The sequence below is a fragment of the Macaca fascicularis genome, chromosome 2 (genome assembly GCF_037993035.2).
Source record: "Macaca fascicularis isolate 582-1 chromosome 2, T2T-MFA8v1.1".
Lineage (NCBI taxonomy): Eukaryota > Metazoa > Chordata > Mammalia > Primates > Cercopithecidae > Macaca > Macaca fascicularis.
In genome coordinates, this window is record NC_088376.1 from 18437648 (window position 1) to 18450747 (window position 13100).

The window sequence follows — 13100 nt, forward strand, 5'->3', positions numbered from 1 at the left end:
TACTCCAGTCAAATTCATAATCTGTGGGAATAAGACCCAGGAATCAATATTTTTTAAAGCTCTCCAAATAATTTCAATGTGCAGAAAAGTTTGAGAACCAGTGCATTAGTGCAGTGTCTCTCAAATTTTTAATGTGCATTTGGATCACTGAGTGATCATCTTAAAATGCAAATTCAGATGCAGTAGGTCTGGATAGTATCTAAGAGCCGACATTTCTTTTCTTTCTTCCTTCTGACAGGGTCTCCCTGTTTCACCCAGGCTGGTCTCGAACTTCTGGTCTCAAGAGATCCTCCTGTCTCAGCCTCTCAAGTAGCTAGGATTACAGGTGCATGCCATCATGCCCAGCAAGTCTGCATTTCTAACAAGCTCTCAAAGGATACCAATGATGCTGGTCTAGGAACCACTCTTTGAGGAACAAGGCATTAAAGAACTAGTTCATTCACATAGTTGCAAACTTTTTTCCTTTTGTAAGTATTTGTGATTAAAATTGTTGGAGTTGTGATTTGGTTTCTAGAATTTTCTCTAAATATGAAAGAGACTCCCATCAAGAGACTCCCGTCGTGCCTCTGTAGCAGATGACCTCATTGCATGTGCAAAGCAAAACACAACCACATTCAAGTAAATGTTTATACTTTCATATACTGAATGTTAGAGTAGCACAAAAATTGCAAGTGAGGATTCCTACGGTTATGGGGGGACTACAGTGTATGCGACTGAGATTTATTTATTCTAACCTCTTTATTCGACAGAGATAGACTTACTTCAATAGAAACAGCTGTCGGAGGCACAGGCGTGTACTGGGGAATGTAGGTCCCTTGCATAGGAGCAGCAGCAGTCATATACTAGAGAGAATCAAAGAAAAATGCATGTGAACTTTGAGCTGCAACCAGTGAGCAAATTAAATACCACATGAGACTGCTTTGGCTGTGGGGCCCATAGCCAGTGTGTATTTTTTTTCCAACTCAATTTTCACTAAAAATAAGGCAGCTCCTCTCAGTATTGAAAGGCCTTTCTTACTAAATTTAGCACCCACATTAGCCCTACCTCTTAATTATCGATATGAGTTAATTCACCCCCATTTCCTCACTTTGTCCTTTTATACATTCTAAATAAGATCTCAAACATTTCACATCTAAACACAAACTCCAGGAGAGTAGGTATGATGTCTCGTTTTTACTATCTTTTATTGCTAGCACCTATCACACAGTAGGCTCTCAACAAGTATTTGTTGAATGAATGATCATATAAATTGTTAGTAATATTATTTTTTGAATTTAAAAAAGCAAAGTAATGCAATAGCTATGTGATACATTCGCATTACTGGCAAATGTCATTTTTTCATTTTTGCATCACTTTTTTAAATATAAAAGAGTGTTACAGATAATATTGAAGTCTCTATTGTTCCCTTCTCCCATTTCATTCTCGTATCACTGTTAAAATTTCGTTTCCAATACCTTTAATCCACCAAATTTTTCTTATTGCGATGAATAATGAAGCCTAATCATTGTTTGTTAAGTTGTAGTAGTCAATAAATTGTGTATTGAGGATAAGTTGTATTTTTGCAATGAAGAAAGGGAGCCCCACTAAAACTACATGTTCAGTTACATAAGCATAAAGTATGACCCATATTCATAACACACATATCCACCCTGCAAATTCAAAGTTCTACTCTTCAAGAATTGAATTTCCTATGGAATCAAAACATCAAAACTGGAATCATCAAATGAATTCAAGGTTTCTCAATTCATAATTTTTTGTAGAAAATCAAAAGCTCCTTATTCTAAATTTGCTGAGATCAAATACTAAGTTCATGTATAAATATGAAAAAGCTAAATTACTGTTTTGTGTATGTGTATGTTACTATATTCAGTATTTAAGAGACATACTGATTCTGAATCAAGGAAAGCATCTGAACACTAGTCCATCTTTTCTTTCTTGCTGTTGGAGTGCAGTGGCGTGATCTTGGCTCACTGAAAGCTCTGCCTCCAGGGTTCAAGCGATTCTCACGCTTCAGCCTCCCAAGTAGCTGGGAGTGCAAGTGTGTGCCACCACACCTGGTTAACGTTTGTATTTTTAGTAGAGACAGGGTTTTGCCATATTGGCCAAGCTGGTCTCAAACTCCTGGCCTCAAGTGATCCACCTGCCTCGGCCTCCCAGAGTGCTGGGATTACAGCCGTGCCCTACTGCGCCCAGCCGGCATCTGCCTTTTCAACAAGATTACTCTATAGAGTATGTTGTAGATAACAGTTCCCTGGCCATTTCAGGTAGATAACTTGCCTCTTATATAGGTTCTAAATATCCTTTAATTTAGCACTTTTTACAATATATTCCTTGGAACACTAGCTATACTGAAAGTAAAGCTTTCTGTGTTCCAATGTATTTAAGCAATGCTGCATAACATATCTTCTTCTTGATACTGACATCTGATTAAACTCTGAGAAATCATGTTTTACAGAAGCAGCCTATTTAAAGGGGATAAACTAGTATTTCTAAAACGTGTGTTTTGATTTTTGGTATCATTTATTAGTTTTGCTTAAAATTAAGAAATATACTCTGGAAAATGTTTAATTGAATTTCAAAAATCTAGCAGTTTTATAGCAAGTGAGAATATATTTTTATCAACCACAAATTTAATTAAGTTCAGAACTGATACATTTGTGGTTCATGTTCTACCCTTTGGTCATGGTATTCCAAGGTTTACTATATACTAGTAAAAGGATAAACCCTCACCTATTTGAGTATTTCCTGTTCTAAAGTAATTCTAAACTTTGCAACTTGCCCAGTAAGTTATGTACATCCTTTGCATAAGAGGATGTCACTAGCACCCTCTGTAGAATACTACTGGGATCCATCCCCACTCCACTCTCTCTATCTCTAAGAAGAAATACTGTGAATTAGAGGTCATTAGAAACATGACTTGTGGCCGTATAGAGCAATGTTCACTAGTTCACATGAGTATCTATTCCATGATTTGGACTTTCCTTGCCACACTGTAGTTCCTAGGTAGTATGGTTAAAAAGAAGCACTGGGGGTGGCTGGAAAGACAGATGAATAGGAACAGCTCTCGTCTGCATCTCCCAGCAAGATCAATGCAGAAGGCAGGTGATTTCTGTATTTTCAACTGAGGTACCCAGCTTATCTCACTAGGACTGGTTAGACAGTGGGTGCAGCCCAAGGAAGGCGAGCTGAAGCAGGGTGGGGCATCGCCTCACCCAGGAAGTATAAGGGGTTGGGGAACTCTCTCCCCTAGCCAAGGGAAGCCCTGAGGGACTGTGCTGTAAGGAACATGCATTCTGGCCCAGATACTATGCTTTTCTCACAGTCTTCACAACCGGCAAACCAGGAGATTCTCTCGGGTGCCTACACCACTAGGACCCTGGGTTTCGAGCACAAAACTGGGCAGCCATTTGGGCAGACACCGAGCTAGCTGCAGTTTTTTTTTTTTTCATACCCCAGTGGCACCTGGAATGCCAGCGAGACAAACCATTTACTCCCCTGGAAAGGGGGCTGAAGCCAGGGTGCCACCCTCACGGAGCCCAGCAAGCTAAGGTCCACCGGCTTAAATTCTTGTTGCCAGCACAGCAGTCTGAAGTTCACTTGGGATGCTGGAGCTTGGTGGGGAGAGGGACGTCTGCCATTACTGAGGCTTGAGTAGGCAGTTTTCCCCTCGCAGTGTAAACAAAGCTGCTGGGATGTTCAAACTGGGTGGAGTCCACAGCAGTTTTGCAAAGTCACTGTAGCCAGACTGCCTTTCTAGATTCCTCCTCTCTGGGCAGAGCATCTCTGAAAGAAAGGCAGTAGCCCCAGTTAGGGGTTATAGATAAAACTCCCATCTCCCTGGGACAGGGGACAGAGCACCTGTGGGTATGGGCAGCTGTGGGTGCAGTTTCAGCAGACTTAAATACTCCTGTCTGCTGGTTCTGAAGAGAGCAGCTGATCTCCCAGGATGGTGCTTGAGCTCTGCTAAGGGACAGACTGCCTCCTCAAGTGGGTCCCTGACCCCCGTGCCTCCTGACTTGGGAGTACCTCTGAACAGGGATCGACAGACACCTCATACAGGAGACCTCCAGCTGGCATCTGGCGGGTGCCCCTCTGGGACGAAGCTTCCAGAGGAAGGAACAGGCAGCAATATTTGCTGTTCTGCAGCCTCCGCTGGTCATACTCAGGCAAACAGGGACTCGAGCAGACCTGCAGCAGAGGGGCTTGACTGTTAAAAGGAAAACTAACAGAAAGGAATAGCATCAACATCAACAAAAAGGACGTCCATACAAAAACCCCATCTGAAGGTCACCAGCATCAAAGACTGAAGGTAGCTAAATCCATGAATTTGAGGAAAAACCATTTCCAAAAAGGCTGAAAATTCCAAAAGCTGGAATGCCTCTTCTTCTCCAAAGAATCACAACTCTGCACCAGTGAGAGAACAAAACAGGACGGAGAATGAGTTTGATGACTTGACAGAAGTGGACTTCAGAAGGTGGGTAATAGCAAACTTCTCTGAGCTAAAGGAGCATATTCTAACACCATGAAAGGAAGCTAAGAACCTTGAAAAAAGGCTAGAGGAATTGCTGACTAGAATAACCAGTTTAGAAAAGAATATAAATGACCTGATGGAGCTGAAAAACACAGCACGGGAACTTCATGAAGCATAGACAAGTATCATTAGCCAAATTGATCAAGTGGAAGAAAGGATATAAGAGATTGAAGATCAACTTAACGAAATAAAGCATGAAGACAAGATTAGAGAAAAAAGAATGAAAAGGAATGAACAAAGCCTCCAAGAAATATGGGACTATGTGAAAAGACCAGACCAATGTTTGATTGGTGTACTGGAAAGTGACGGAGAGAATGGAACGAAGTTGTAAAACACTCTTCAGGATACTATCCAGGACAACTTCTCCAACCTAGCAAGACAGGCCAACATTCAAATTCAGGAAATACAGAGAACACCACAATGATATTCCTGAAGAAGAGCAACCCCAAGACATATATTCATCAGATTCACCAAGGTTAAAATGAAGAAAAAAATGTTAAGGGCAGCCAGAGAGAAAGGTCTGGTTACTCACAAAGGGAAGCCCATCAGACTAACAGCAGATGTCTCTGAAGAAACCCTACAAGCCAGAAGAGAGTGGTGGCCAATATTCAACCTTCTTAAAAGAATTTTCAACCCAGAATTTCATACCCAGCCAAACTAAGCTTCATAAGCAAAGGAGAAATAAAATCCTTTACGGACAAGCAAATGCTGAGGGATTTTGTCACCATCAAGTCTGCCTTACAAGAGCTCCTGAAGGAAGCACTAAATATGGAAAGGAAAAACTGGCACCAGCCATGGAAAACCATACCAAATTGTAAAGACCATCAACACTATGAAAAAACTGCAACTAATGAGGAAAATAACCAGCTAGCATCATAATGACAGGATCAAATTCACACATAACAATATTAACCTTCAATGTAAATAAGCTAAATGCCCCAATTAAAAGACATGAAGTGGGAAATTGGATAAAGAGTCAGACCCATCGGCGTGCTATATTCAGGAGACCCATCTCACATATAAAGACACATACAGGCTCAAAATAAAGGGATGGAGGAATGTTTACCAAGCAAACAAAGCCAAAAAAAAAAAAAAAAAAAAGAAAAAGAAGAAAAGAAAAAAAAAAAAAAAGCAGGGGTTGCAATCCTAGTCTCTGATAAAACAGACTTTAAAACAACAAAGATCAAAAAAGACAAGGGCATTACATAGTGGTAAAGGGATCAATGCAACAAGAAGAGCTAATTTCCTAAATATATATGCACCCAATACATGAGCACCCAGATTACTAAAGCAAGTTCTTAGAGACCTACAAAGAGACTCAGACTCCCACACCATAATGGCGGGAGACTTTAACACCCCACTGTCAATATTAGATCAACGAGACAGAAAATTAACAGGGATATTTAGGACTTGAACTCAGCTCTGGACCAAGTGGGCCTAATAGACGTCTACAGAACTTTCCCCCCAAATCCAACAGAATATACATTCTTCTCAGCACCCCATCACACTTATTCTAAAATGGACCACATATTTGGAAGTAAAACACTCCTCAGCAAATGCAAAAGAATGGGAGTAATAACAGTCTCTCAGACCACAGTGCAATCAAATTAGAACTCAGGATGAAGAAACTCACTCAAAACTGCACAACTACATGGAAACTGAACAACTTGCTCCCGAATGACTACTGGGTAAATAATGAAATTAAGGCAGAAATAAGTAACTTCTTTGAACCAATGAGAAAAAAGACACAATGTACCAGAATCTCTGGGACACAGCTAAAGCAGTGTTTAGAGGGAAAGTGATAGCACTAACTGCCCACAGGATAAAGCAGGAAAGATCTAAAATCGACACCTTAACATCACAATTGAAAGAACTAAAGAAGCAAGAGCACACAAATTAAAAAGTTAGCAGAAGACAAGAAATAACTAAGATCAGCAGAACTGAAAGAGATAGAGAGATAGAGACACAAAAAACCCTTCAAAAAAATCAATGAATCTGGGAACTGTTTTTTTGAAAAGATTAACAAAATAGACCACTAGCCAGACTAATGAAGAGAGAAGAATCAAATAGACACAATAAAAAATGATAAAGGGGATATTACCACTGATCCCACGGAAATACAAACTACAATCAGATAATACCATAAACACCTCTATGCAAATAAACTAGAAAATCTAGAAGAAATGGATAAACTCCTGGACACATACACCCTCCCAAGATTAAACCTGGAAGAAGTCGAGTCCCTGAATAGACCAACAGCAAGTTCTGAAATTGAGGCAGTAATTGATAGCCTACCAACAGAAAAGGTCCAGGACCAGATGAATTCACAGCTGAATTCTACCAGAGGTACAAAGAGGAGCTGATACCATCCCTTCTGAAACTATTCCAAACAATAGAAAAAGAGGGAATCCTCCCTAACTCATTTTATGAGGCCGGCATCATCCTGATAGCAAAACCTGGCAGAGACACAACAAAAAAATGAAAATTTCGGGCCAATATGCCTGATGAACATCGATGCAAAAATCCTCAATAAAATACTGGCAAACCAAATCCAGCAGCACATTAAAAAGCTTATCCACCACGATCAAATTAGCTTCATCCCTGGGATGCAAGGCTGGTTCAACATACAGAAATCAATAAATGTAAGCCATCACATAAACAGAACCAATGACAAAAACCACATGATTATCTCAATAGATGCAGAAAAGGTCTTTGACAAAATTCAACAGCCCTTCAAGCTAAAAACTCTCAATAAACTAGGTATTGATGGAACATATCAAAATAATAGTTATTTATGACAAACCCACACTCAATGTCATACTGAATGGGCAAAAGCTGGAAGCATTCCCTTTGAAAACAGGCACAAGACAAGGATGCCCTCTCTCACCACTCCTATTCAACATAGTATTGGAAGTTCTGGTCAGGGCAATCAGGCAAGAGAAAGAAATAAAGGGCATTCAGTTAGGAAGAGGGGAAGTTCAATTGTCTCTGTTTGCAGATGACATGATTGTATATTTAGAAAACCCCATCATCTCAGCCCAAAATATCCTTAAGCTGATGAGCAACTTCAGCACAGTCTCAGGATACAAAATCGATGTGCAACTATCACAAGCATTTCTATACACCAATAATAGACAGACAAGAGAGCCAAATCATGAGTGAACTTCCATTCACAATTGCTACAAAGAGAATAAAGTACTTAGGAATACAACTTACAAGGGATGTGCAGGACCACTTCAAGGAAAACTACAAACCACTGCTCAAGGAAATGAGAGAGGACAAAAACAAATGGAAAAAACATTCCATGCTCATGCATAGTAAGAATCAACATTGTGAAAATAGACATACTGCCCAAAGTAATTTATAGATTCAATGCTATTCCCATTAAGCTACCACTGACTTTCTTCACAGAATTAGAAAAACTATTTTAAATTTCATATAGAACCAAAAAAGAGCCTGTATAGCCAAGACAATCTTAAGCAAAAAGAACAAAGCAGGAGGCATCACAATACCTGACTTCAAACTACACTACAAGGCTACAGTAACCAAACAGCATGGTACTGGTACCAAAACAGATATATAGACCAATGGAACAGAACAGAGGCCTCAGAAATAACACCACACATCTACAACTGTCTGATCTTTGACAAACCTGACAAAAACAAGCAATGGGGAAAGGATTCCTTATTTAATAAATGGTGTTGGGAAAACTGGCTAGCCATAGGCAGAAAACTGAAACTGGACCCCTTACTTACACCTTATACAAAAATTAACTCAAGATGGATTAAAGACTTAAATGTAAGACATAAAGCCTTAAAAACCCTAGAAGAAAACCTAGGCAGTATCATCCAGGACATAGGCATGGGCCAAGACTTCAAGACTAAAATGCCAAAAGCAATGGCAACAAATGCCAAAATTGACAAATGGAATCTAATTAAACTAAAGAGCTTCTGCACAGCAAAAGAAACTATCATCAGAGTCAACAGGCAACCTACAGAATGGGAGCAAATTTTTGCAATCTATCCATCTGACCAAGGGCTAATATCCAGAATCTACAAGTAACTTAAACAAATTTACAAGAAAAAGACAACTTTATCAAAAAGTGAGTGAAGGATATGAATACACACTTCTCAAAAGAAGACATTTATGTGGCCAACAAACACGAAAATAAAAGCTCATCATCGCCATCATTTGAGAAATACAAATCAAAACCACAATGACATATCACCTCATGCCAGTTAGACTGGTGATCATTAACAAGTCATTAAACAACAGATGCTGGAGAGGATGTGGAGAAATAGGAACACTTTACACTGTTGGTGGGAGTGTAAATTAGTTCAACCATTGCAGAAGACAGTGTGGCAATTCCTCAGGGATCTAGAACCAGAAATACCATTTGACCCAGCAATCCCATTACTGGGTATATACCCAAAGGATTATAAATCATTCTACTGTAAAGACATATACACACACGTTTATTGTAGCACTGTTCACAATAACAAAGACTTGGAACCAACCCAAACGACCATCAATGATAGACTGGATAAAGAAAATGTGGCACATATACACCATGGAATACTATGCAGCCATAAAAAGAATGAGTTCATGTCCTTTGCAGGGACATGGATAAAGCTGGAAACCATCATTCTCAGCAAACTAACACAAGAACAGAAAACTAAACACCACATATTCTCACTCACAAGTGGGAGTTGAACAATGAGAACACCTGGGCCCAGGGAGGGGAACATCATACAGTGGAGCCTGTAGAGGGGTAGGGGGCTAGGGAAAGGATAACATTAGGAGAAATACCTAACGTAGATGATGGGTTGATGAGTGCAGCAAACCACCATGGCATGTATATGCCTATGTAACAAACCTGCACTTCCTGTACATGTATCCCAGAACATAATAATAATAATAAAGTAGCATTTTAGGTGAATCTTAGCTAAACTTCTTCAAATGACACTTGAGTTATTTAAAACTCCATCTGCATTTTGTTTTAGTAAAACGGAATCAGAGTATCTTTACTTCTTTCATCACATTCAATAAAGTTGTAAACATGACCAAAACTGAACTGCCTGTCATGCAATTCATACTCAAATTCTCTTCAGAACAACAGAGTCAAGCAAAATGCTTTATCTATTTTACAGATGGAGAAATATAGATTCTTACATAATGAAGATAAGCCCCAGTTTTGTTGTTTTTTTCTTTCCTTGTTTTCGTTTTAGAGGCAGTCTTGCTCATGTGGCCCAGGCTGTTGTACAGTGGTACAATCATAGCTCACTGTAACCTCCAACTACTGGGCTCAAGTGATCCTCCAGCCTCACTCTCCCAAGTAACTGGGACTATATGCATGTGCCACCATGCCTAGATAAGTTTTTTCCTTTTATTTTTAATTTTGTAGAGACAGGGTCTTGCCCAGACTGGTCTTGAACTCCTGGCCTCAAGGATCCTCTGGCCTCTGCCTCCCAAAATGCTGAGATTACATGTGTGAGCCACCATGCCAGGCCCCCAGTTCTTCTACTATTCAGCACACTTTTCAGTCTACTTCATTATTTTTGAAGTAAACAAGGTCTTAAGATCTTCCTTCTGATAATTTCTATGTAATATAGATTTTAACTTGTTTTAATGGCCTTTAATAATTTAAGTAAGAAATATAGAAATATGTGCCATTGATAATTTTAGTTTTTTTTTTCCATACTTTTTTTTTTTTTAACCTTCACTTTATAGTCAGACAACCTAATTTTCTTCTAGGCGAGCTACCTTATATACTTGGTAACTTATTTTTATGTTTCTTTTCTTAAAATAACCAGTAGAGATTTAATAGTATAATTGAGATTAGCTCAGTTCAATGTGTTATATGTGTGGGTATGTTTTAATGAAAAAAAATCTTTCCACTTTTGTCACAGAAAACCTAACAGAACTTTAAAAAGTTGAAAATTAAGAACAGGTTATTTTAAACTAGTCAGTGCTATGGAGTTTTATGTCCCTTAAGACTATTATCTCTGGATAAAAATTTTTGTATTACAGTTCTTCTGTGGTAGACATATACTTTCTAAGGTAAATCCTCAAGAAGTGACAGTCTTGTGAAATTAGGAACAAGTGTTTACAGGAATTGGTTATAGCTATGTGTAAGTTCAATTCCCAGCCTTAGGTAATTGGTGACAAATAACTCTGAACTTTCTCTGCAAGCTCATAGCTTGATTTTCTTCAGAGCACAGACGAACTACAGTCAGACTTAATAATACCGCCTGCACAAACGTGGGTTAGATCTGGGTGCCTCAGAGACTGCTTTCCTTTCATATAGTTAATAAATGGCAGAGGACTAAGAGAACAACCTGTGATAATCACTTCTGCCCTTTTAACTTGATAAATTCTCATAGATTACTTATTAAAACCACAACAAGAATAGATGTATATCCTTAAGCTATTTTTGTTTTACTAGAGCCTCACAAAAGCTAGAACATATCTGCCATAATTATTTCATGAACACAAGTTTTTTATTTTGTACTTTTCGGATATAGGGGCTAATGGGGACCACAGTACAATGAGATGACATATATTAATCCATACAATATTTCGTTGTATATTCACCAATGCTGTAAGTAGCAGCTTGAACTTATAGCATTAATGAATATATACATATATATATATATATTTGATAAACAGCTGGATGATTTTTACATATTCTGAAAACATTAGATTTTCACATGTGAATGTGTAGGAGCACTGAATAACCATTTTCAAACCCACAGAATAAATTCCAGACTCCATCCCTTGTTCCAAAAAGTCTAGACACTGCATCACCATGATGTGGCATGAAGAAAAAAAAAATTGTAAAACTGGAACGGAACCGTGTTTTTGCCTATTTTGGTTGGGACAAATGGTTTCCATTAATGTGGAATCATTGATTATTTCTGTGGAAACAAACAAAACCCCAAATTATTAGTTCTAGACTTAACACTCTTTTCCTCCACTAAAGCAAAACAAAACAAACATATTTTACATATTTCCTGTGAGGAAACTTTTCATTTTAATTATTTGTAGAGCCAGGGAGGGGCGAGGAAGTTCCTGCATTTCAATATTTGAAATTTCAGTTTTTGGAATTTCCTAAAATAATTGATCAAACTCATTTGAAGTTATCATTGTACCATTTAGATTTTAAATTGGTGCTTCCAGTCCTTGCCATAAAATTCATGAAGCTGGTTAACAAATTTCAGAAAGGAGAGTTTTTCAGGTTGTATCAAACCCAGAAAGTCAATGAGAACAATAGACTTGGAAAGTTGTAAAAATGCACCTCTGAAAGGAAGTCGAGTAGAAGAAAACAAAGATTGTGGGGGAGGCAGAGCAAGATGGCTGAATAGGAACAGCTCCAGTCTCCAGCTCCCAGCCTGAGCGACACAGAAGACGGGTGATTTCTGCATTTTCAACTGAGGTACTGGGTTCATCTCACTAGGGAGTGCCGGACAATCGGTGCTGGTCAGCTGCTGCAGCCCGACCAGCAAGAGCTGAAGCAGGGCGAGGCATCACCTCACCTGGGAAGTGCAAGGGGGAAGGGAATCCCTTTTCCTAGCCAGGGGAACTGAGACACACAACACCTGGAAAATCAGGTAACTCTCACCCCAATACTGCGCTTTACCAAGGGTCTTAGCAAAGGGCACACCAGGAGATTATATCCCACACCTGGCCGGGAGGGTCCCATGCCCCCGGAGCCTCCCTCATTGCTAGCACAGCAGTCTGTTATCTAACGGCAAGGCAGCAGCGAGGCTGGGGGAGGGGCACCCGCCACTGCTGAGGCTTAAGTAGGTAAACAAAGCCACTGGGAAGCTGGAACTGGGTGGAGCCCACAGCAGCTCAAGGAGGCCTGCCTGTCTCTGTAGACTCCACCTCTGGGGACAGGGCACAGCTAAACATAAAAAAAAAGCCACAGAAACCTCTGCAGATGCAAACGACCCTATCTGACAGCTTTGAAGAGAGCAGTGGATCTCTCAACACAGAGGTTGAGATCTGAGGATGGACAGACTGCCTGCTCAAGTGGGTCCCTGACCCCTGAGTAGCCTCACTGGGAGACATCCCCCACTAGGGGCAGACCGACACCCCACACCTCACACGGTGGAGTACACCCCTGAGACGAAGCTTCCAAAGCAAGAATCAGACAGGTACACTCGCTGTTCAGCAATATTCTATCTTCTGCAGCCTCTGCTGCTGATACCCAGGCAAACAGGGTCTGGAGTGGACCTCAAGCAATCTCCAACAGATCTACAGCTGAGAGTCCTGACTGTTAGAAGGAAAACTAACAAACAGGAAGGACACGCACACCAAAACTCCATCAGTACATCACCATCATCAAAGACCAAAGGCAGATAAAACCACAAAGATGGGGAAAAAGCAGGACAGAAAAGCTGGAAATTCAAAAAATAAGAGCGTGTCTCCCCCTCCAAAGGAACGCAGCTCATCGCCAGCAACAGATCAAAGCTGTACAGAGAATGACTTTGATGAGTTGAGAGAAGAAGGCTTCAGTCCATCAAACTTCTCAGAGCTAAAGGAGGAATTACGTACCCAGTACAAA

General features: G+C 39.9%; 1 protein-coding gene and 1 long non-coding RNA gene across 30 annotated transcripts in view; one reads left to right on the plus strand and one right to left on the minus strand.

The window, feature by feature from the left end:
• Nucleotides 1-376, plus strand: part of LOC135969607 (uncharacterized) — a 94917-nt gene extending 94541 nt beyond the window's left edge. For both annotated transcript variants that reach the window (XR_010584899.2, XR_012430624.1), the window contains one exon: nucleotides 239-376. This is a non-coding gene — a long non-coding RNA (uncharacterized lncRNA). The remainder of the gene's footprint in view (nucleotides 1-238) is intronic.
• Nucleotides 1-13100, minus strand: part of RBMS3 (RNA binding motif single stranded interacting protein 3) — a 1486333-nt gene that overhangs the window by 37909 nt on the left and 1435324 nt on the right. For 19 of the 28 annotated variants that reach the window (XM_074030865.1, XM_005545572.5, XM_005545568.5 and 16 more), the window contains one exon: nucleotides 762-842. In XM_074030865.1, coding sequence (XP_073886966.1) covers nucleotides 762-842 — 81 coding nt within the window. Of the gene's footprint in view, nucleotides 1-761; nucleotides 843-4026; nucleotides 4189-13100 lie in introns of all 28 variants that reach the window. The other 9 variants (XM_074030862.1, XM_074030858.1, XM_074030861.1 and 6 more) reach the window with 2 other exon arrangements.